Raw genomic sequence first — 23,732 nt, 5'->3', positions numbered from 1 at the left:
ATCCCTAAGCCTGTCACAATGAGGATTAGGGGCCAGGTTGAAGTCCCCTCCTATTATAAGAGGGGTGTCTAAAAAGGGGGTTAGTAAGTCAATCAGTTTGTTCCAGAATGTCTTGTCCTTATTATTGGGAGCATATATATTACACAGTGTGTACTTTTTACCGGCAATGGTAACCCGGGCTATTACATATCGCCCTTCAGTGTCTGTCAATACTGTCACGTCCCCAACCTCTAGTTTCTTCCCAAATAAAATATCTACCCCTCTACTAGACGATTTATAGGAGGCAAATTCCACCCTACCAACCCAATCAGTCTTCAATTTCAAGTGTTCTGAGTCAGTAAGGTGCGTCTCCTGTATAAACGCAATATCTGCCCCTTTCTTCCTAAGTTGAGTTAATATAGTTTTTCTTTTTATCGGGGAGTGTATACCCCCCACATTCCAGGAGTAAATACTAAATGTCAATGATTTTCAAGAACCTCTGTGTGTTCATGGGTATTACAGATAGAGGAAGAGAGGGAGAGAGAAGAGAGAAAAAAAAAAATATATATATATATATTTCCTACCAGTTCCCACACCGGCCCATCATGTCCAAGAAACTCAGTTATCCTTACTGCCGAGGCACAACCTGCAAAGAGCAACATCAAAAAATAGCATATTATAAACCAAATTTTGCTATTCATAAAACCCTCATATTTAAGGAGTACTTTTCCTCCCTTATGAACATAACCTTTCCATACGTTACAAGTGATACAGTTTTTGACATAATTAAAATTGATGTTAAAAACATGTCCATTGCTGTCCTGTTAAGGAGAGTATTATGGCTTAAATCCTGGTCAGCTGATATGGTCTCTAAGAACAGACTTTTGTCAATTGCCTTTGAGGGTAAATTGCTTTTTGGATCAAAGTACGACTCTATCATTAAAACTGTTACTGAAGGTAAATGAGGTTTTCTTCCTCAGTACAAGAAGGGAAGATATAAACAAACTAATAGTTTTTGTTCCTTTCTCTCTGCCAGGGATCAGAAGTCCCCTTCCAATCAAAGGTCTGACTCCTCCAAACCTTCCTGGAAGCCTCTAAGAATAAAGAGACCAAAAAGCACATCTCTAACCAGAAATCTGCATGAAAGGATGGCCCCTTTCCAAAGGATTCTCTGGTAGGGGGCAGACTGATTCGATTTCAGGAAGCCTGGCACAGATCAGTTCAGGACGCCTGGGTTCTCAACATTATTTCCCAGGGTTACCGCATAGGATTTTGCACCAGGCCTCTCTGGCAATGGTTTAATCTGTTTCACGTTCCAAAGGAGCCTCAAAAGGCAGCTGCCTTTATTCAATGTGTTCAGGATTTAGAGAATTTGGGAGTAATTCAACCAGTCTCATTCTTTTAACAGGGAAGAGCTTTTTATTCCAACCTCTTCATTGTTCCAACAAAGGAGAACTTATATCGTCCCTTTCAAGATGGAAACAATCCTCACCATATTGCCCTTGGTACTAAAGGGACAATTTATGACAACCATATATTTGAAGGATGCTTATCTACACATCCAAATTCACAAAGACCATTTCCAGTTTCTAAGGTTTGCTTTTCTCAACAAGCATTACCAGTTTGTGGCCCTGCCCTTTGGTTTAGCCACTGCCCATCACATCTTTACAAACGTTTTATGGGCTCTGTTGGTGATGATCAGATCACAGGGAATTTAAACTGATCCTTCACCCGCCATAGACCTTCTTAATGTGGACTTACACACCCTCCCTAAGCATCACAGCCTATTATGCATATTCCTTTTTTCCTCCATCAAAACTAACATTGCTAGGTCCTGGAAAAAGGAATTCCCACCAAAATGGTCTGAAATCCTGAACACAATGGCATACCTGTATACCATGGAAAAAGACATATTTCACTTGCTTAACAAATCTGACTTATTTGAATTCACTTGGACTGACTGGAAAGATAATTATTATATTCTCTGGCATCCATCCGTTACAACAACTCAATAACTAACTGACTATAAGCCCCCCCAACCTCAATCTGCTCTTTGGCATGCTGACTAAATGAGGATTTAATCCCTCCTCCCCACTCCTTACCTGTTTTCCCCAGTTACCCACAACTGGACTGTAATGTATCAATTTTCTTTGATTCAGTTGTTTGTTTAAAAAGCTTCCTTCTGACATTATGGAAGAGCTATGAACAGTTTTAGAGACAGTTTACCCAAACATTTTCTCCCATTTAAATTGTTCCCAATGATTAATTTTACCTGCTGGAGTGTTTTAAATTGTTTACAAGTAGCTCCTTTACCCCTATTTTGGCATTTGAAACAGCTGATTTAGCCTGTGGTATCCCAACCTATACTGAAAGTTTCTATTCTGGAGTATATTTTATTAAATAGCCTAAGTAAACACAGCCAGCAGAAGAGATTACACTCTCAGTGGGGGGCATGATAGTTAAGTAATAAAATTATATATTTTCCATTGTTCTCTCTAAGTATTGAGCTTTGGTTTTCTAGACAAATATAAAATAAAGAAGCAAGTCTGTGTACATAAAAGTGATACCATATTGAGATCTGATATTACCTGAAGCCCAACCCATTGTAATAGGCTGTGGTTTGAAAGCACAAAACCAGCTACTTCATATACACAAATAAACCGAAAAATGCAATTTCTCATATATTTTATACTCTGCAGCTGGTATAACAAGTCATTGAAAATACATTCATATAAAAACAATTTTACAGTGTACTGTCCCTTTAAGGTTTCTAATACTGACTAGCACTGTACCTGCGTGTCCACACATCTCTTTCTTGTGTTTACTAGAACAGGGGTCCTGTGTGTCCTCTATTGTCACTTTAATTTATTTATTATTGCATGTGATTTTGTTTGATCTTAGAACCCTAATAAAATCTTTAAAAATACAACAACAAAAAAACTGATCCTTATTTGGATGACATCTTGATCCAAGCCCAGTCCTTTTCCCTAGCATCATCTCATTCCAAGAGGGTAATTTCCTTCTTTTAAGATCTTGGATGGAACATCAATGTTCCCAAGAGTTATTTATTCCCAGCTACAAAAGTAGTCTTTCTGGGAGTGATAATAGACTCAGATAATTTTCTCACGGAAACTCACAAACACAACTAACAAAAAGCCTGTTACTCGCCACAGATGGTACTAACAGTGGGTCTTATAGTAGCAGCGTCAGATCCAGTACTTGTGTTTGTTTTCATCTTTGTCTGATTTAGCTATCCATGCGTCATCAGTGGTCAAAAGATTATTTTCACCTAGAGCAGAAAATAGAGATCAGTTCATCAGTCAGACAATCTCTCTCATGGTGGAGGGACAGTCTCTTTTTGACCCTTGGAGCCTCTTTTCCTCAGCCTACTTGGACCATGATCCCTACAGATTCAAGTCTCAAAGGTTGGGGAGCTGTTTATGGGTTCCAGAGGGTACAGGGAGTGTGCTCTCCTCAGGAGGCGAGGTTACCCATCAACATTCTAGAACTTTGTGTGATCCTTCCGGCTCTTCACTTTTGGCCCCTCCTCAGTCAGGTTAAATTCATCCGTATTCAGTCAGACAACATCACGGCTGTAGCATACATGAATTATCAGGGAGGGACACGGAGTCCCCTTGCCATGCAAGAAGTTTCTCACATCCTGTCTTGGGCAGAGAAAAATCACTGCACACTGTCTGCTATTCACATTCCGGTAGTGAACAACTGGGAAGCAGATTACTTAAGTCGTCAGTCAGTGCACCCAGGAGAATGGTTGCAGGATGTGTTCAGTCAGCTAGTCCTAAAATAGGGTCTCCTGGAAATAGACTCTGGTGTCCAAGCTGAATCCCAAACTTCAAGTTTATTGCACAAGATCAAGAGATCCAAAAGCTCATATGATTGATGCTCTAGTCTGTCCTTGGAACTTTCATCTGGCCTACCTATTTCCCACATTTGTTCTTCTTCCAAGAGTCATTGCAAGAATCAAAAAGGAACTAACGTCAGTAATACTCATAGCTCCGGCATAGCCACGCAGAACTTGGTATGCGGATCTCATCCAGATGTTATACTTCCCTCCTTGGACTCTTCCCCTAAGGGAAGATCTGCTGTCCCAAGGTCCTTTTTATCATCAAGACCTCAGATCTCTGAATCTGAATTTGACTGTGTGGAGGTTCAACGCCTAGTCCTCAAGAGTAGAGGCTTCTCAGATTCTGTTATCTCTACTCTTTTGCAAGCTAGGAAGCTGGTGACACCGAGGATTTACCATAGAATTTGGAAATCCTATTTTCTTTGGTGTTCTTCTAAAGGTTTTTTTTGTGCAAATAATATAGAATTCCTAGAATTTTTCAGTTTCTCCAAGATGGCCTGAAGAAAGGTTTATCGGCTCTTTAAAAGGTCAAATTTCTGCCTTGTCTGTTTTGTTTCATAACAAGTTGGCTAAGTTGACTGATGTGCAAACTTTTGTTCAGGCCTTAGTAAGAATTTGCCCTGTTATTAGGCCTATTTCTCCACCTTGGAATCTTAATCTGGTTTTATCTGTTTTGCAAGGTCATCCCTTTGAACCTATGCATAATTTGGACCAAGCATTGTTATTTTGAAAGGTTATTTTTCTTCTAGCCATCTATTCAGCTAGACAAGTTTCTTAACTCTGCTCTCTCTTCTGATCCCCACTTTTTATTTTTTCATCAGGATAAAGGAGTCCTTAGAACCAAATATGATTTTCTTTAGAAGGTTGTCTCTTCTAAGAGCATTAATCAGGAAATTGTTGTTCCTTCTCTGTGTCCAAATCCTTCTGATTCTAAGGAACGTCTTCTACACAATTTGGATGTGGTTAGAGCTTTAAAATATCATCTTCAGGCTACTAAAGATTTTAGACAGACCTCTAGCTTATTTGTCCATTTTCAGGTAATATAAAAGGGTCAAAAGGCCACTTCAGCGACTTTAGCTTCTTGGCTGAAACAGACAATACGTAAAGCTTACTTGGTAGAGAGAAAACCACCTCCAAAACGAGTTACTGCACATTCCACTAGATCTTTATCTACTTCTTGGGCCTTCAAAAATTAGGCTTCCTTGGAACAGATTTGCAAGGCTACAACTTACCGATAAATTTCTTTTAGGATGAGGAAAATCTATGGGACCCACCTTATTTTTGTAGAATCTAAGAACGACTGTTCTTATTTGCACTTCTAAACCCTGCTTTCGGTCTTTCCTTCAATTTTTATGTTAAATGGAGAGGAGTAGAGTTGGGAGGGATTGAAAGCTCTTGTGAGGGTTCTTGACCTACACCTGCTGGCAGGAAGTATATCCCACATGTTATGGAAACCCATGGACTCTCCTCATCCTGAAAGATAGAAATTTATTGGTAAGTATAAATTCTGGTTTTCACCTATCTGCATGATCATTGTGGTAACACTAATGTCAAATACAAAGTAACCACCTTGTATGCTGAGCCTAACAGGTTAATTTTAGTATTGCAACATTACATAGAGCTTGTGAAAGCTCTTGGAAATGTTAGTATTCATTTGTCCTCTTTCTCTTTTCATTTTTTTTGTAATTGATACTCTTCAGCTGTGGATCACGGCAATTTAAAGCCTCAGGCAGACTTATTAATACTATTCTTCATACAAGCTATATCCTTTTATATCACATATATCATAATCATTATTTTCTGTTTAATTTTCAAGCTTTACTATTTAGCTTCAATTCATTTAAAGACCATTTTGATAATCAATTAGTTAAACATTACAACTTGTTATGCATATGCTGTACACATCAATATTTTAATATATACATCCACCAACAGCTAAAAACAAGTCAGGGAAAGTGGTCTTATACAGGGTTACACATTCCATTAATTTGGATGATGCATCTTTTTGGTTTATTAAGGGTTGCTTTGGTTTGCCAAAACAAATGTTGGCCTCTTTCTTGCCTTTTCAACTCCAGATGTGGGAGATCCAGATGTTGCTATACTTATCAATTACATTTACTAAAGGTACTCACAAGATAAATTAATAAATTAATGGGAATACTGTTTTGCATAATTAATGTTTTCTGCCAAGTAGAAAAAAATAATCAACAGACAGACTTAGTAGTAGGATTGGAATCCCCTACTAATTAAATAGACAGTTAACACTATATAATGCTAACATACATGTAAAAGAGCACTATTTCAACATGTTAATATATATATATATATATATATATATATATATATATATATATATATATATTAATGTTTACTGTATATCTATACTTTTATGGATATGGATGGAGTGCTATTTAGCACCCAGGGCTGGATGTTGCTGAGTCACAGGATGTGTACCTGGTCCGGTCTTGGAGTGCAGTTCCCTTCCATGTTTTGTATTTTCTCTGGGTGATTACATCCACCTGTGCATCCCTTCTTTGTTCTCAGTCTGTTTGGCTTTGTGAGCTCACATGATGGTGTGGCTGTGTTAGGGACTCAGGCAATGGAAAGGACCTTGACGTGGTGCCTGAGCTTTCCCATTTGGCCAGATGCGGTAACTAACCTTTCCAGTTGTAATTTTATCTTAGCTGTGAGCTAGCTGGTGAGTGCTGGGTGTTTCTATGTGTTGCATTACTTTTTGTTTGTAATCCGCCTTGTTTCTTGCACCCATTCCGGACTGGGGTTAACTGCCTGTGGCTCTAGTGACATCACACCTTTTTTGGAATGCTATTTAGCACCCAGGGCTGGATGTTGCTGAGTCACAGGATGTGTACCTGGTCCGGTCTTGGAGTGCAGTTCCCTTCCATGTTTTGTATTTTCTCTGGGTGATTACATCCACCTGTGCACCCCTTCTTTGTTCTCAGTCTGTTTGGCTGTGTGAGCTTACATGATGGTGTGGCTGTGTTAGGGACTCAGGCAATGGAAAGGACCTTGACGTGGTGCCTGAGCTTTCCCATTTGGCCAGATGCGGTAACTAACCTTTCCTGTTGTGATTTTATCTTAGCTGTGAGCTAGCTGGTGAGTGCTGGGTGTTTCTATGTGTTGTATTACTTTTTGTTTGTAATCCCCCTTGTTTCTTGCACGCATTCCGGACTGGGGTTAACTGCCTGTGGCTCTGGTGACATCACAGCTTTTTTGGAGTGCTATTTAGCACCCAGGGCTGGATGTTGCTGAGTCACAGGATGTGTACCTGGTCCGGTCTTGGAGTGCAGTTCCCTTCCATGTTTTGTATTTTTTCTGGGTGATTACATCTACCTGTGCACCCCTTCTTTGTTCTCAGTCTGTTTGGCTTTGTGAGCTTGCATGATGGTGTGGCTGTGTTAGGGACTCAGGCAATGGAAAGGACCTTGACGTGGTGCCTGAGCTTTCCCATTTGACCAGATGCGGTAACTAACCTTTCCAGTTGTGATTTTATCTTAGCTGTGAGTTAGCTGGTGAGTGCTGGGTGTTTCTATGTGTTGTATTAATTTTTGTTTGTAATCCCCCTTGTTTCTTGCACCTATTCCGGACTGGGGTTAACTGTCTGTGGCTCTGGTGACATCACAGCTTTTTTGGAGTGCTATTTAGCACCCAGGGCTGGATGTTGCTGAGTCACAGGATGTGTACCTGGTCCGGTCTTGGAGTGTAGTTCCCTTCCATGTTATTTATATATATATATATATATATATATATATATATATATATATGCCGTCACGGCCAAAAATATTGGCACCCTTGCATTTCTGTCAGATAATGCACCACTTCGCCTAGAAAATTGTTGCAATTACAAATGTTTAGGCATTCTAATGTTTATTTCTTTTGTTTGTATTGATATGACACAAAAAAGTGGAGAAAAAAAGCCAAATCTGACACATTCCACACAAAACTCCAAAAATGGACTGGACAAAATTATTGGCACCTTCTCAAAATTGTAAGAAATAATTGCATTCCAAGTTTGTGAGGCTCCTGTAATTTGTTATTAAACTCACCTGTAATAATTAACAGGTGCTGACAATATGGAAATCACACCGTCAACCAGTTAAAATGGTGAAAAATGTACTCAACCTTTCTGTTGTGTGTCTGTGTGCCACACTAAGCATGGAGAAGAGAAAGTTCAGCACAGAATTGTCTGAGGATTTGAGAACAAAAATTGTGGAAAAGCATGGACAATCTCAAGGTTACAAGTCCATCTCCAGAGATCTTAATGTTCCTGTGTCCATGACACTGTAGCTAATCTCCCTGGAACTGGATGAAAGAGAAAAATTGATCAAAGATTGCAACGAAGGATTGTTTGAATGGTGGATAAAGAACCTCAATCAACTTCCAGACAAATTCAAGCTGACCTTCAGGCACAGGGTACAAATGTGTCAGCTTGCACTGTACGTCGCCATCTGAATGAAAAGAGACACTATGGTAGGAGACCCAGGAGGACCCCACTGCTGACACAGAAACATAAAAAAGCCAGATTGGAGTTTCCCAAAACTTACCTGAGGAAGCCAAAATCCTTTTGGGAGAATGTGCTGTGGACAGACAAAACAAAATTACAGCTTTTCGGTAAAGCCCATCATTCTACTATTTTCAGAAAAAGAAATGAAACTTTTAAAGAAAAGAATACAGTCCCTACAGTCAAACATGGTGTAGGTTCCCTGATGTTTTGGGGTTACTTTGCAGCTTCAGGCACTGGATGTCTTATCTGTGGCATGGCATTATGAAATCTGAAGACTAACAAAGAATTCTGTGGTGCAATGTAGGGCCCAGTGTCAGAAATTTGTGTCTCTGTCAGAGGTCATGGGTCTTACAGCAGGACAATAACCCAAAGCACACATCAAAGAGCACCCAGAAATGGTTTAAGACAAAGTGCTGGAGAGTACTGAACTATCCAGCAGTGAGTCCAAATCACAGATCACCTGTGGAGAGATACAGATAGAAATATATATATATATATAGGAATATCTATTTAAACTACATATTCTGCTATGTGCAAAACATTGGAATATCAAATATTTACAGCAAATACATAGTTAAAACATTTATTAAATATTAATATTGCATAAATATGCTGTTACATGTTTTCATCTACTTGACTGCAAAGGGCTACAATCCATATATATATATATATATATATATATATATATACTTCTGTAAATACCTATATACACATTTAAACACATAAATACATATGTACACACATATAAACACACACACATATATATAAATATACATACATATGCATATTTAGACATGTTAAAGCACTTTGCCTACCTTTTTTTTCTAACACCTGAGATGTCCCTATTGTCTTCCTCACACCTTACTACCTGCCCACTTGACCCTATTCCTTCACATCCAATACCTTCTCTGTCTCCCACCCTCACTATCCCTTTCTACCAGTTCATTCCCTGCTTCCTTCAAACATTGAAAGGTCACCCCCATGCTCAAAAAACCCTCCCTTGGCCCTAACTCTCCTGCAAACTACCGCCCCATATCACTGCTCCCGCTAGCTTAAAAAATCCTTTAAAAACTAGTTTTCCATTGCCTAACCCACTTCCTGTCCTCCAACTCATTGCTTGACCCCCTGAAATCTGGTTTCCGTCCCCAACACTCAACTGAGACTGCCCTCACCAAGGCTACTAACGATCTCCTTTCTGCTAAAAACAATGGCTACTATTCTATTCTCATCTTACTTGACCTCTCCTGTTGACCATCCCCTCTGCCTATGGACTCTCAGCTCTTTTGGGCTCTGTGGCACTCTCCTGGATTCACTCTTATCTGTCTAACAGATCCTTCTCTGTCTCTTTTACTGGTGACTCCTCCTCTTTATTGCCTCTGTCTGTTGGAGTACCCCAAGGCTCTGTCCTGGGTCCTCTACTCTTCTCTGTTTACACTTCTTTACTGGGTAAACTTATCAACAGCTATGCTTCAACTATCACCTCTATGCTGATGATACCTAGATCTACCTATCCACCCCTGCACTCTCTCCTTCTGTCAACTCTTACATCGGCGACTGCTTATCTGGCATTTCCTCCTGGATGGCCTCTCACCACCTAAAAATAAACATGTCCAAGACCGAACTACTTCTAATCCCCCCTCTAACTCTACTCCAGTTTCTAATTTTTCTATCACTGTTGGCGGCACCACTATCTCTCCATCACTCCAAGTCTGCTGCCTTGGAGTCACACTTGATTCAAATCTGTCCTTCATTCCCCACATTCAATTGCTCTCTTCATCCGGCAAAAAACTCCTACGCAATATCTCAAAAATTTGTCAGTTTCTGAGTGCTGAAACTACTAAACAGCTAATCCACTCCCTGGTAATTTCCCGACTTGACTACTGTAATAACCTACAAACTGGCCTTCCTCTCTCCCACCTCTCTCCCCTTCAATCCATCCTAAATGCATGCCAGGCTAATCCACCTCTCCCGACGCTCTGTTTTTGCTGCACCTCTCTGTGAGTCCCTTCACTGGCTCCCCATTCACAGCAGAGTTAAATTCAAAATTCTCACCATGACCTACAAAGCCCTCACCAATGCTGCTCCACCCTAACTGTCCTTGCTCATCAACAAATATACTCCAGTCTGCCCCCTAAGATCCAATAATGACCTGCTCCTTGCGTACTCTACCATCACCTCCTCCCATGCTAGACTACAGTACTTCTCTCATGTGGCACTAACCTTCTGGAAAGCACTTCCTCGAGCTGTCAGACTTTCCCCTAACTTGTCCTCCTTTAAACGGTCCCTAAATACCTTTTTATTCAGGGAAGCTTATCACCCGACTCAGTAACAAATTAATTTCACTTACTGTCACGGATACCAGATGGCTAAGGCTATCCCCCACCCCTCTACAACCTCACCCCTGTTGTTTCTCAGTGGTTTTGGGCTCCTCAGAGCAACCACCATCTCTGGAAGCTGTTTGTTTGTTTGCTTTGTTTTGGCTTGTTTTTGTGTTCAGAGAACAGTTGGTTTATGACCAGGAAAACCCTCCTAGGCTGGCTGGGCTCCTGGAACTCCCGGTCGGCCACCTCACAACGGACACCCGCCTAACCCCTCTCAGGCTGGCCAGGCTCCTGGAACTCCCGGTTGGCCACAGGACAGAACACCCGCTAACTTTAACCCAGGTCGCTCCAGCAACCATGTGCCCCAGACCTCCGCTCTTTTGGGGATTAGTAGCCCCTAGGGAGGACAAGAGGTGGGCAAATTACCGGAGGGGAGCTCCTTTGGGAACTGGGGGTTTTGGACACCCCTAACCCCATAACTTCAACGGACTGTAACTCCGATCCCCAGTAACTAATCATGCTGATTTTTGGACTGTGAAATATGGGGACCGAGAGCTTTAAAATGACACCCTGGAAGTGCCGCTCCACCAGGATCACCCCGAAACCGCCACCCCTTTGTATTGAGATTGTGTGGGACTGTGGTTCCTATGGAGGCGCCGGTCAGTCTGGAGGGGCGGGAATGGCGGGAAAATTGTGGGATTGTCCTTTGTGTTATCAAGATGAGCTGTGTGTATAAAAGGAGTGTATGTTTTACAATAAAATCAGTTCCTGATTAACCTGGATGCTAGTCTGTCTAGTTATTTGAGTTTACTCCAGCTAAAATCACTTTCCTGAGCTACATAGCAGCCTGTTCAAGGCAGAGGAAGGACACGCTGGAAGAGCTACCTAGTCTGGGTAGCTGGAGTCTGCCACAGGGTGGGACCCTGAGTACTGGTGCTGTCAGGCATCAGGAGTGGCTACAGGCTGTGGTCACTTGCCAGCTACATAGCTGCAGTCGGCAGGGAGGAAGCAGGACCCCTTTTGGCGGAGTTACCCAGTCGGGGTAGCCGGGGTATCAGTCACATTGGAGGCAGCGGTGGGATCTGCTTCTTCTACAAGGTTCCTGCTGACAGAGGAGACGTACCACAGTAGCCGGTAAATATGGAGGCAGAGTTCCTAGGGAGAGTACAAAAGATGCTGACCAGAACAAAGGATCCTTGTTCGGAACAGGACGTTCTGGCATGGAGGAACCTTGCCCTCTGAGACCTTTGGTGGGAGGCTCTGCAACAGGAGCAGGAAAATGGAAAGGTCCTCCCCACGAATGACACGAGATTCCGGGTTCGGTGGACCGTGATACTGCCTTTCCTGGGAGAACAGCCAAAGAAGGAATGGCTAGCTGTTCTACATAGACTGATCCAGCAAGAGATGTGGGTGGAGGATGGCTATCGGGCCCTCCAATGGCTCGCTATGCAAGCGCAGCCATGGCTGGAGGAAGACTCCCCCACAGAGGGCTTTGGCTTCGGCGGCCCTGGATTGCTGTTTACAAAAAGGACAGAGGACCCACAGTTTGGCAGCGAGACAGACCAGGGTCTGGAGGATATCTCTTGGCTCCAAGAGGAACTGCTGGATCTCTTGGAGGAGACCTGGCTGTTGGATGATCTGGATTTTATAATTGACCAGGAAGAGGCACTGGTCAAAGAATACAAGAGGCTGCTGGATCTCGCTAAGCAGCGTGCCAGGGGCATACAGATCTGGGGTGCAGCCCTCTGGGATTCATGGAGCTCGACTGTGGAGGAGTGGCAGCAAAGAGAAAGGGAACCAGGGCTGCTGGATCCTGATCAGCAGTCTGGCTCTGAGCTTATAGACTTGGACAAGGGAACCACCCCAGCAGAAGTGCTGACAACAGGGCAGAGAGCCGCCGGCCTCTGTCCAGCACCTGTAACAGCTCCACGAAACCTGGGTGCAGAGGTATTCATCCTCCCTCCCCTTACAGAGAACCCCTTGCAGGTAGAGATGGATGTCAATAACTCTCCCCAGCAACAGAACCCCTTCCCGGGAGTGGAGACAGTCGGTCTCTCTCCCCAGTGGCAGAGCCATCCCCTGGGAGCGGAGGTAGTCGTCCTCCTTCCCCGTAAACAGAACCCCTTCCCGGGAAAGGAGACAGTAGGTCTCTATCCCCAGCGGCAGAGCCAGGATCCGGGAGAGGAGACAGTCGGTCTCTCTCCCCAGCAGCAGAGCCATCCCCTGGGAGCGGAGGTAGTTGTCCTCCCTCCCCGTAAACAGAACCCCTTCCCGGGAGAGGAGACAGTTGGTCTCTCTCCCCAGCGGCAGAGCCAGGAGCCGGGAAAGGAGACAGTCGGTCTCTCTCCCCAGCGGCAGAGCCATCCCCTGGGAGTGGAGGTAGTTGTCCTCCCTCCCCGTAAACAGAACCCCTTCCTGGGAAAGGAGACAGTCGGTCTCTCTCCCCAGCGGCAGAGCCAGGAGCCGGGAGAGGAGACAGTCGGTCTCTCTCCCCAGCGGCAGAGCCATCCCCTGGGAGCGGAGGTAGTCGTCCTCCCTCCCCGTAAACAGAACCCCTTCCTGGGAGAGGAGACAGTTGGTCTCTCTCCCCAGCGGCAGAGCAAAGAGCCGGGAGAGGAGACAGTCGGTCTCTCTCCCCAGTGGCAGAGCCATTCCCTGGGAGTGGAGGTAGTCGTCCTCCGCTCCCTCCCCGTAAACAGAACCCCTTCCTGGGAGAGGAGACAGTCGGTCTCTCTCCCCAGTGGCAGAGCCAGGAGCCAGGAGAGGAGACAGTCGGTCTCTCTCCCCAGCGGCAGAGCCATCCCCTGAGAGCGGAGGTAGTCAGCCTCCCTCCCCGTAAAAAGAACCCCTTCCTGGGAGAGGAGACAGTCGGTCTCTCTCCCCAGCGACAGAGCCAGGAGCCGGAGAGGAGACAGTCAGTCTCTCTCCCCAGCGGCAGAGCCATCCCCCAGGAGTGGAGGTAGTCGTCCTCCCTCCCCTTACAGAGAAACCCTTGCAGGGAGAGACGGGTATCGATATCTCTCCCCAGCAGCCGAATCCCGTCCTGGGAGAGGAGACAGTTGGTCTCTCTCCCCAGCGGCAGCACAGTTTCCCATGGAGCGGAAGTAGCAGACCTCCCTCCCCAGTGGTAGATCTCCTTCTCGGGAGAAGAGACAGACAGACTCTCCCCTCAGTAGCTTGGCAGGGTCTCTACCCTTTTCTTGTCCCGGAGTATTTCTCACAGGGGGCAGGCGTTGCATTGGGCAAGGAGGATAAAAGTGTATTCAGTTGGTGCCACATGTTTGGGCACTCAAGCTTTACCTGCCTCACCAAGGAGCAACCTCCCCCTCTGGTCTGGGGTGGGAATACAGCTGGGAAACCGGCACTAGCTTTGTTTGTGGGTGGGTCACAGAGTGTCACAGAGAGAGGCAGTGTGGCCATAGAACATAAGGACACTAGAACTTGTGGGACAGCAATTGTTTTGGAGCCGGCCTTAGAAAACTTGCTTGGGACGTTGTCTTTTGTGACTATCCCTGCTCCCAGGGCGCAGGGTATAAACATCAGCAGGAACCCACCAGGATGCCCCAAGCTCAGGAGAGATGGGATAACCTCTCCCAGCAACCGAGAAGTGGAGGGCCACCGTCGGACAGCCCCAGGCCGACCTGTTAAGGGACTAGCCGGGTCTGCCGAACTGGAGGGCGGGAGATGTCACGGATACCAGATGGCTAAGGCTATCCCCCACCCCCCTACAACCTCACCCCTGTTGTTTTTCTGTGGTTTTGGGCACCTCAGAGCAACCACCATCTCTGGAAGCTGTTTGTTTGCTTTGTTTTGGCTTGTTTTTGTGTTCAGAGAAGAGTTAGTTTATGACCAGGAAAACCCTCCTAAGCTGGCTGGGCTCCTGGAACTCCCGGTCGGCCGCCTCACAATGGACACCCCCCTAACCCCTCTCAGGCTGGCCAGGCTCCTGGAACTCCCGTTTGGCCACAGGACAGAACACCCGCTAACTTTAACCCAGGTCGCTCCAGCAATCATGTGCCCCAGAGCTCCGCTCTTTTGGGGATTAGTAGCCCCTAAGGAGGACAAGAGGTGGGCAAATTACCGGAGGGGAGCTCCTTTGGGAACCGGGGGTTTTGGACACCCCTAACTCCATAACTTCAACGGACTGTAACTCCGGTCCCCAGTAACTAATCATGCTGATTTGTGGACTGTGAAATCTGGGGACAGAGAGCTTTAAAATGACACCCTGGAAGTGCCGCCGCTCCACCGGGATCACCCCGAAACTGCCACCCCTTTGTATTGAGATTATGTGGGACTGTGTCTCCTATGGAGGCGCCGGTCAGTCTGGAGGGGCGGGAATGGCGGGAAAATTGTGGGATTGTCCTCTGTGTTATCAAGATGAGCTGTGTGTATAAAAGGAGTGTATGTTTTACAATAAAATCAGTTCCTGTTTAACCTGAATGCTAGTCTGTCTAGTTATTTGGGTTTGCTCCAGCTAAAATCACTTTCCTGAGCTACATAGCAGCCTGTTCAAGGCAGAGGAAGGACACGCTGGAAGAGCTACCTAGTCTGGGTAGCTGGAGTCTGCCACAGGGTGGGACCCTGTGTACTGGTGCTGTCAGGCAACAGGGGTGGCTACAGGCTGTGGTCACTTGCCAGCTACATAGCTGCAGTCGGCAGGGAGGAAGCAGGACCCCTTTTGGCGGAGCTACCCAGTCAGGGTAGCCGGGGTATCCGTCACACTTACCTAACATTTGCCCTCATCTATCTCCTCACTTATATCATCCTCACCTTTGCAGTCCCCACCTCCTGTTTCCCATCCTCCTACCCATCTAGATTGTAAGTTCCCACGGGAATAGGGCCCTCAATTCCACCTGTATTTGTCTGTAATATTTAAAAAGTTATAACGGCTCAAAAATAGATGGTATAAGGTGTTTGTAAAAAAAACAACTTCTGCAAAGGATTTTAATATATGCATACGGGTAACAGGTGTTATTTGTGTTTGTTTACGAAGAAAGACGGCAACAATGATTTATGTCGACCAAAGGAATGGAGACCTTCTCACTAGTCTATCATCTAAAGATCAGTCAACTGAACTTGTAGCTTCCAGGAAAGCATTGGGGAATGTCAATAAACAGGTGGTACCTCAGAAAGTGGCTATGACACTCACTGCCTTGAAGAAACTTAAAAGGCATGCAGCTGCAGCAAAAAAGGCTGCTAAATTAGCTTACCTTGCTAGGCCTCGTAAAGAAGATTATCCTGAGATTGAAAACTTTTCCCCATACAATCCTACAGATTTTGAAAGATTTGAGGTCCCTGAAGAGCACAGGCTCAGTCACATTTGCTTAGCTGGTATTCCTCATATGGTGCATGAGAAAGAGATGGCAAAGTTTGAGGCCCTGATAAACCTAGAACCTGCTCCAATGAATCTGCTTCTCCTGCCTTGGGAATCTGATACTACAGACACTGTACCAACATTCCTTGCCGGTCTTGAAGAGATCACACTGGAAATGCCTCCTATTGACTACTGAGTTTGTCTGTTTTTATGTAATATTTAAAAAAAAATAAACTTTTTTTTTTTTTTTAAATAAAATGATATATATATATATATATATATATACATACATTCACATGTCTAAATATGTGTTTGTTTGTATATATATATATATATATATATATATATATATATATATATATATATGTGTGTGTGTGTTTGTACAGATGTATTTTAAAGTGACAGTCTACTCCAGAATTTTTACTGTTTAAAAAGAGGGATAATTCCTTTATTACCCATTCCCAATGCCCCATCTATATGACTCAGGGGGATAACACTGACTTTCATCTGAGTTCAAGAATACCTTACAGAGAACTATGACAGAGCTGTTAGAGGTGATTCCTAGACCAAGAAAGCGCAAACGTAAATCTGGAAATTTATCTCACTCCCTCAGTCACTAACAGAGGACTGAATATCTTACTCAGTTACCACCTAGTTTACACACCTCTGACTCTGATGAGTCCCTTTCTGAGAGTTCTGAGGGTGAAATCTCCTCAGAAGATCCTGAGCCGGTAAATGAGCCAGAGCCTGACTCCCTATTCAGATGTGTGGATCATATTAGATTTCTTTCTACAGGAAGTTCTGAACACCTTAGAATGTCGGAACAGACTACAGAAACTCCAAAACCTGTAAATAAGTTGAATCAGGTTTTTAAAGATCCACCAAAAGTCTCTAAGGCTTTTAAGCTCCAGGCATTCCATATATTCCTTCTAACAGGTTTAAGAAGATGTCCTCTTTCAGAAAAGAATCTGACAGCCTGGGAACCTAAGGCGGATGGAGATATTTCCACTCTAGCAAAACGCATGACTATCCCTTTGGAGAATAGTTCCTCATTTAAGGGCCAATAGACCGCAAATTGGAGTCTTTGCTAAGGAAATTATTTTCTCAATCAGCTGTTCAGCTTAGTCTAGCAGTGGCAATCATTTGGTTTGATTCTCTCTCTCAGATGCTTACTGAACATCTGAGTATATCCGTAACTGCATTAAAGTTCTTATAATATCTAATGATTTCATGTGCGATGCAGTTTTTGACATCTTTAATTAAAAAAAATGTCAATTGCAGTTCTGCTAAGGAAAGCTTTATGGCTTAAATCTCGGTCAGCAGATATGGTCTCTAAGAATAGACTCTTGTCAGATCAGAGTTAGACTCTATTATTAAAACTGTTACTGGAGGTAAAGTAGTCTTTCTTCCTCAGGACAAGAAGTCTAAAGGAAAAGATAGGCAAACTAATTAATTTCATTCCTCTTCCAATCAGAAGTCTGACTAATCCTATCCTTCCTGGAAGCCAGGATCTTCCTGGTTAAAGAATAAACAGACCAGGAAACCCAACTCCAATCAGAAATCTGCAGGGTGACATGGCCCCCTGTCCAGAGGATTCTCTGGTAGGGGCAAATTGATTACATTTTAGAAGGCCTGGCGAAGATCAGTTCAGAATCCCTGGGTTCTCAACATTATATCCTAAGGTTACCGCATAGGACTTCGCACCAGGCCTCCCTGGGAATGGTTTCATCTGGCTCACGTTCCAAAGGATCCTCTAAAGGCAGCTACCTTTATTCAATGTGTTTGGGATTTAGAGAATTTGGGAGTAATACAGCTTGTCCCAACCTCTCAACATGGAAAAGGATTCTATTCCAACCTCTTTATTATCCCAAAGAAGGAGGAATCCTTCTGTTTCATTCTGGATCTAAAGACCCTGAAAAATGTGTCCGGGTTCAATCATTCAAGATGGAAACGGTCTGCACCTTTTTGCCCCTGGTTCAAGAGGGTCAATTTATGACAACCATAGAAAGCATTACCAGTTTGTGGCTCTACCTTTTGGTTTAGCCACTGCCTTCACATTTTCTAGAAGGTTTTAAGGGCTCTGTTAGTGGTGCTCAGTACACAGGGAATCTCTTTTGCTCCTTATTTGGACGACTTGTTGATACAAGCATTCTCTTTCTCTGGCATCTTCTCATACCCAGAAGGTGATTTCCTTCCTTCAGGAACATGGATGGCTCATCAATTTTTCCAAGAGTTCTTAGAGGCCTATTGTTCTCTACAGATGACTTACCCATCTATAGCACAGTGCATGGAAGTTGTGGGTCTTATGGTAATAGCATCAGATGCAGTACCTTTTGCTAATTTTTATCTTCGTCCCCTTCAGTTATCCATGTTTCAACAATGGTCAAAGGATTGCTTTCATCTGGAACAGCAAATAGAGCTCAGTTCATCAGTCAAACGGTCTCTCTCATGGTGGAGGGACAGCCCTTATTTGACCCATGAAGCTTAATTTCTTCGGCCTACCTGGACTGTGGTCACTACAGATGCAAGCCTGATGGGTTGGGGCTCTGTTTGGAAGTTCCGGAGGGAACATAGAGTGTTATTCTTTAGCCTCTCTATTCTTGGCCTTTCTCATTTGTTTTCAATCAGGCAACATCACGGCTGTGGCGTACATCCATCATCAGGGAGGAACTCAAAGTCCTCTAGCTATCCAAGAGGTTTTTCACATTCTGTCTTGGGCGGAGGAAAATCACTGTCCTTGGAACTTTCAGTTGGCCTATCTATTTCCCCCATTTGTTCTTCTTCCAAGAGTGATTGCAAGAATAAATCAGGAATTGGCTTCATTAATTCTCATAGTTCCGGCATGACCCCGCAGAACTTGGACCCCGCAGAACTTGGTATGCAGATTTCATCCAGATGTCATTCTCCCCTCCTTAGACTCTTCCTTTTAGGGAAGATCTTTTGTCTTAAGGTCCATTTTATCATCAGGATCTCACATCTCTGAATTTGACAGCGTGGAGGTTGAACGACTATTTCTCAAGAGTAGGGTTTCTCAGATTCTGTGATCTCCACACTTCTGCAAGCCAGGAAACTGGTCACACAGAAGATTTACCATAAAGTTTGGAAAATTTATTCTCTTTGGTGTTCTTTTAGAGATTTTTTCTTGGAAATTATTAAGAATTCCCAGAATTATTCAGTTTCTCCAGGATGGTCTGGAGAAAGGTTTATCGACTAGTTCTTTAAAGGGTCAGATATCGACCTTGTTTCATAAAAAGTTGCCTGATGTTCAAACTTTTGTAGAAGCCTGGGAGAGAATTTGCCCTGTTATTTGACCTATATCTCCACCTTGGAATTTGAATCTGGTTCTATCCATTTTGCAAGGTCCTACCTTGAACCCATGTATAATTTGAGCCTAAATTTGTTGTCTTGGTAGGTTCTTTTTCTTCTACAAAAAACAGATTGCAAGGCAGCAGATGTAAAAAGTTAAAAAATAACTTTTATTATGTACATTAAAATGACATACAAACAGGGTCAAGAGGCCAGTGCAGCACCGGTCTTATGCGTTTCAGCTTGCGCCTTCCTCATAGACCGTGCTTCACTGACCTTACAGCCTCATTACAAATATGTGTGATCCTGTGACATCAGTCTGTACAAAAAAAGACTAAGAGTATTAACTCTTAGGGACCTAAATATGTTGTTAGTATGATTTAACTCTTACCCAATCTAATCGAAAAACTACTATTTATCTAGTGTATGATGAAAAAGTACATAATTATATATTTAATCAACCTATCTCAAAAATTATATGATATATGAGTTAACCTGGCTTCTATTATAGGATTACTTAAGTTTTACCTCTATAATCTAGTATTCATACAGATGTACAACTCTATTCCCAAAAGTTTATTAAGTCTGTATGTATATTCAAACCTTCAGGTGCTCTGGTTTTCAACTTAAAAATCCAAAACGCTTCACGTTTTTGCAGGAGCTTGTCCCTAGTACCCCCTCTCCATTGGGTTTTGACATGCTCTATTATCTGCCATTTAAGGCCATCCAGTTGCTTATTATGAACATATATAAAGTGATAGGTTGTGAATTCAGAGTAAGAGATTTTACCTCATATATGTGTTCTTTTATTCTTTCTCTTGCTTCTCTAGAGGTAAAACCGACATATTGTAAGTTACATTCCATACATGTGACCAAATATACTACATATGTTGTTCAACAATTTGTACATGAGGTAATGTCAAAAACTCTTTGCGTAATGGATGACTGAAACTGTTTCCCTGTAAGGGTATCAGAACAAGCTCTGCAGTTCCCTGTACCACATTTGTAATGACCCATGCAGTGCAACCAGCTATTCTCTTTTTGTGTTCTTTTCATTTTAACTTCACCTGGGTATAAGATGTTGCCCAGTGTCTTATTTCTTCTAGATACAGATTTGCAACCATTTTTAATCCAAGGATAAAGAGATTTGTCTCCCTGTAAAATAGGTAAACATTTTTTAACTATGGTAGCGATGTCTTCAAATTGATTACTATAATTAGACAAGAATAGGTTGCATATCCTCAATCTTTCTATTTTTGTATTTACATTGAGATATCATAGTATGTCTATCTAGCATTTCTACTTCTGTATAAGCTTTCTCTATTAAATATGTAGGGTAACCCCTTGTTTGAAAGGCTCTCAAAAATCTCTGCCTCTTTAACATAAATCTCATGGGATGAGCAATTTCTTTTAAGCCTTATAAATTCACCTTTTAGTATCCCATATTTTGTGTGCCTTGGATGCATGCTTTTTGAATGGAGTAGACTATTTCCAGCCATTTCCTTTCTATGAAGATTAGTTTATATCATTTTAGATAAAGGATTCCCTTCTAGGGTCAGATCTAAGTACTCTATCTTAAAGAGGTTTGTAACACTTGTGAACCTTAATCCCATATTATTCTGATTTAATTCTTTCAAAAACACATCACATTCTGTCACGGTACCTTCCCATAGAAATAGGAGGTCATCGATATATCTCTTATAAAGCATAATATTTCTCCTCAGGGGACAGCCCTCCCCACAAATATATGACAACTCCCACCAACCCATATAAAGGTTGGCAAAAGCTGGCGCAAAAGGTAGCACCCATTGCTGTCCCTCTTTTTTGCAGGAAGAACTGCCCTCCGAAGGAGAAATAATTATGCGTTAACAAAAATGTTAGTACTCTCAGTATATAACTTTTAAAATAGTCTGCATAGTTAGTAAATTTATCTAGAAAGAAGCTGATTGCCTCTATTCCCTTATCTAAGGGTATACTGGAGTATAGACTGACTACATCTATAGTCATCCAAAATATGTTTCCATTCTATACTGTCTACTATACTAAGTAACTGCTTTGTGTCTTTTAAATATGAAGGTAATACCCTTACCAAGGGTTGCAATATTTTTTCAATCCATTCTCCGAAAGGCTCCAACAGGGACCCAATACCAGAGATTATAGGTCTCCCCTGTACATTTATCAAAGATTTATGAGTCTTTGGGCGATGGTGAAAAATAGGTACCTTCGGATTTTCCACATTCAAATATTTACATGTTTCCTCATTTATAATGCTCATTTCTTCCCCCTCATCTAGAATACGGGCTAAACTCCTTTTATAGGTTAAATTGGGATCAAAGTCTAACCTTTGGTAAACATCTTTATCTCCCAACTGCCTAAAAGCTTCCAAGAGGTAATCACTTTTATTTAATACTACAATATTGCCACCTTTATCACTGCATCTAATGACAATATTATCGTTATCTGCTAGCTTTTGAATAGCATATTTTTCCTGTTTATTAAGATTTGAACTACTATAGGAAAAATGATCCTGTAATTTGTGTAGTTCTTGTTTCCCTCTTTTTGAAACGACTCTAAAAATATACCTATAACACTGCCATAGGAACTGACGGCACATTAACAGAGTATTTAAGCATGCAAGTCATATCTGGGACTCCTCATCACAAGACCCTTGATATTCAGAAAGCTCTCAAGCTTTACCTTTTCCCTCAAACCTGTGTGTCGGCTGATACACAAGTTGGTGGGACCTAAGGATTCAAATTTGATATCATAATGTGCTTAAATATGTATCAACCTTGTTCTCTGTTGATTTGATTTGCATATATTTCTTACAAGTTATATTTTTCTTTTTATTATTCAATGCTTGCTTCACCCGTGTTAGAATTTATTATAGCTAAATAAAGATTTTATTATAACCACATGAACATTGCTAGCTAGTGTTCCCTATAATACATAAATATTTATATATATTTGTTAATTAACAGATCTAGCCTAGGTTCTAGAAATCTATAAACTATGGCTTTGTCTCCAATGATATAGAATTTAAAACATTTATTCCCCCCCCCCCCCCCCTTTTTCTATAATAACTATAGCTTTGTCTTTGGTTTTGTTTTTAAATAACTTGACTTTTCCCACAAATGGTCAGGTAAAATAATACTTATACAGAATGCCACTCTATAACTTGATATTTAATATTTTCTTAATTCTAAACTCTGGCCCCTACATTTTCTATAACTTAACCTCTAACTTATATGAGGATATCTTTCATATCTACTTTTTAGTGAAATTATATCATATTATACAGGGGCCTGAACTCGGTTACAGATTTTACCCACCTATGTTACCGATACATAGTGGTCATTTAACATTAGCAGATTATATGATATTATAGCCACCATTGTCATTTGATTCCAGGAAATTATTTTAGTAGAAAAAAAACATTGTAAAGTATTCTCCTAGCAGTTTATTATATTGCTATTGGCGTGGCACTACTTCTTAATGGCAAAGATAACCACTGAGTTCAAGGGTGACCTCAAAACTCATCTCCATATACTCTTCTTCCTGTCCCCTTTGCTCTATTCACAACCTCCTTATCTCCTCCTCTTTTTTTATCTTCTTACCTCTTCCCATCTACAGGACTTCTCTAGAATGGCCCCTATTTTGTGAAATTTTCTGCCTCCCTTCACAAGACTTTCCCTCTAGTTTTCATAGTTTCAAGTGATCCTTAAAGACGCTACTGTTCAGGGATGCATACAATACATGCTAACCTTTCTTACCACAGTTCATCTCCTCTTTTGTCATCCCTCATTTCAGTTCTTTTGACAGACTTGCATTTTAGCCAATCAATGCTGACTCCTAGGTAACTCCACAGGCGTGAGCACAATGTTATCTATATGGCACACGTTAACTAATGCCCTCTAGTTGTGAAAACTGTCAAAATGCATTCATATAAGAGGTGGCCTTCAAGAGCTAAGAAATTAGCATATGACCTACCTAGGTTTGGCTTTCAACTAAGAATACCAAGAGAACAACGCAAAATTGATGATAAAAGTAAATGGGAAATCTGGGGGAAGGTGGGGATAGATACGATTTCTAGGATAATAGGGGATGACGACCAGACTATTCACACGTTTGCACATTTACAAACTATATACAACATACCATACCATCATCACTATGCCTATTTACAGGTTAAATACTATGTGGCCGATTTGATATAGTTTAAAAAACTGCCAACAAAAGATAGCAAACTCAACCACTTTCTGAACATTTATGCTCAAGACCAAAAGTCAATTTCAGCAGCGTACAAATTATTAGTAGCAACTGAGAATACACGCACGTTGCAACACGTCTGCGAAAAAAGGTCACACATTCTGGAGGATGAATTACCTACCACATTGATACAACAAAGCATAGCAAAGACACGTA

General features: G+C 42.3%; 1 protein-coding gene across 1 annotated transcript; it reads left to right on the top strand.

The window, feature by feature from the left end:
- The first annotated feature begins 584 nt into the window (after nucleotides 1-584).
- On the top strand, nucleotides 585-16,197 carry LOC128652612 (securin-like). Its single transcript, XM_053705544.1, has 2 exons — nucleotides 585-936; nucleotides 15,656-16,197. Exons 1-2 carry the CDS (start codon nucleotides 585-587, stop codon nucleotides 16,195-16,197), a joined length of 894 nt encoding a protein of 297 aa, XP_053561519.1.
- Nucleotides 16,198-23,732: the final 7,535 nt, after the last annotated feature.

Source organism: Bombina bombina, chromosome 3, assembly GCF_027579735.1.
Source record: "Bombina bombina isolate aBomBom1 chromosome 3, aBomBom1.pri, whole genome shotgun sequence".
Taxonomy (NCBI): Eukaryota; Metazoa; Chordata; class Amphibia; order Anura; family Bombinatoridae; genus Bombina; species Bombina bombina.
This window is presented reverse-complemented; position numbering and strand designations above follow the sequence as displayed.

Excerpts from the sequence above, each read along its gene's own strand:
- LOC128652612 (XM_053705544.1), top strand. The coding sequence starts at position 585 with ATGTCCAAGAAACTCAGTTATCCTTACTGCCGAGGCACAACCTGCAAA. Across the intron at positions 937-15,655 it reads CATTAAAACTGTTACTGAAG|GTGTTATTTGTGTTTGTTTA; the intron begins GTAAATGAGGTT and ends TACGGGTAACAG.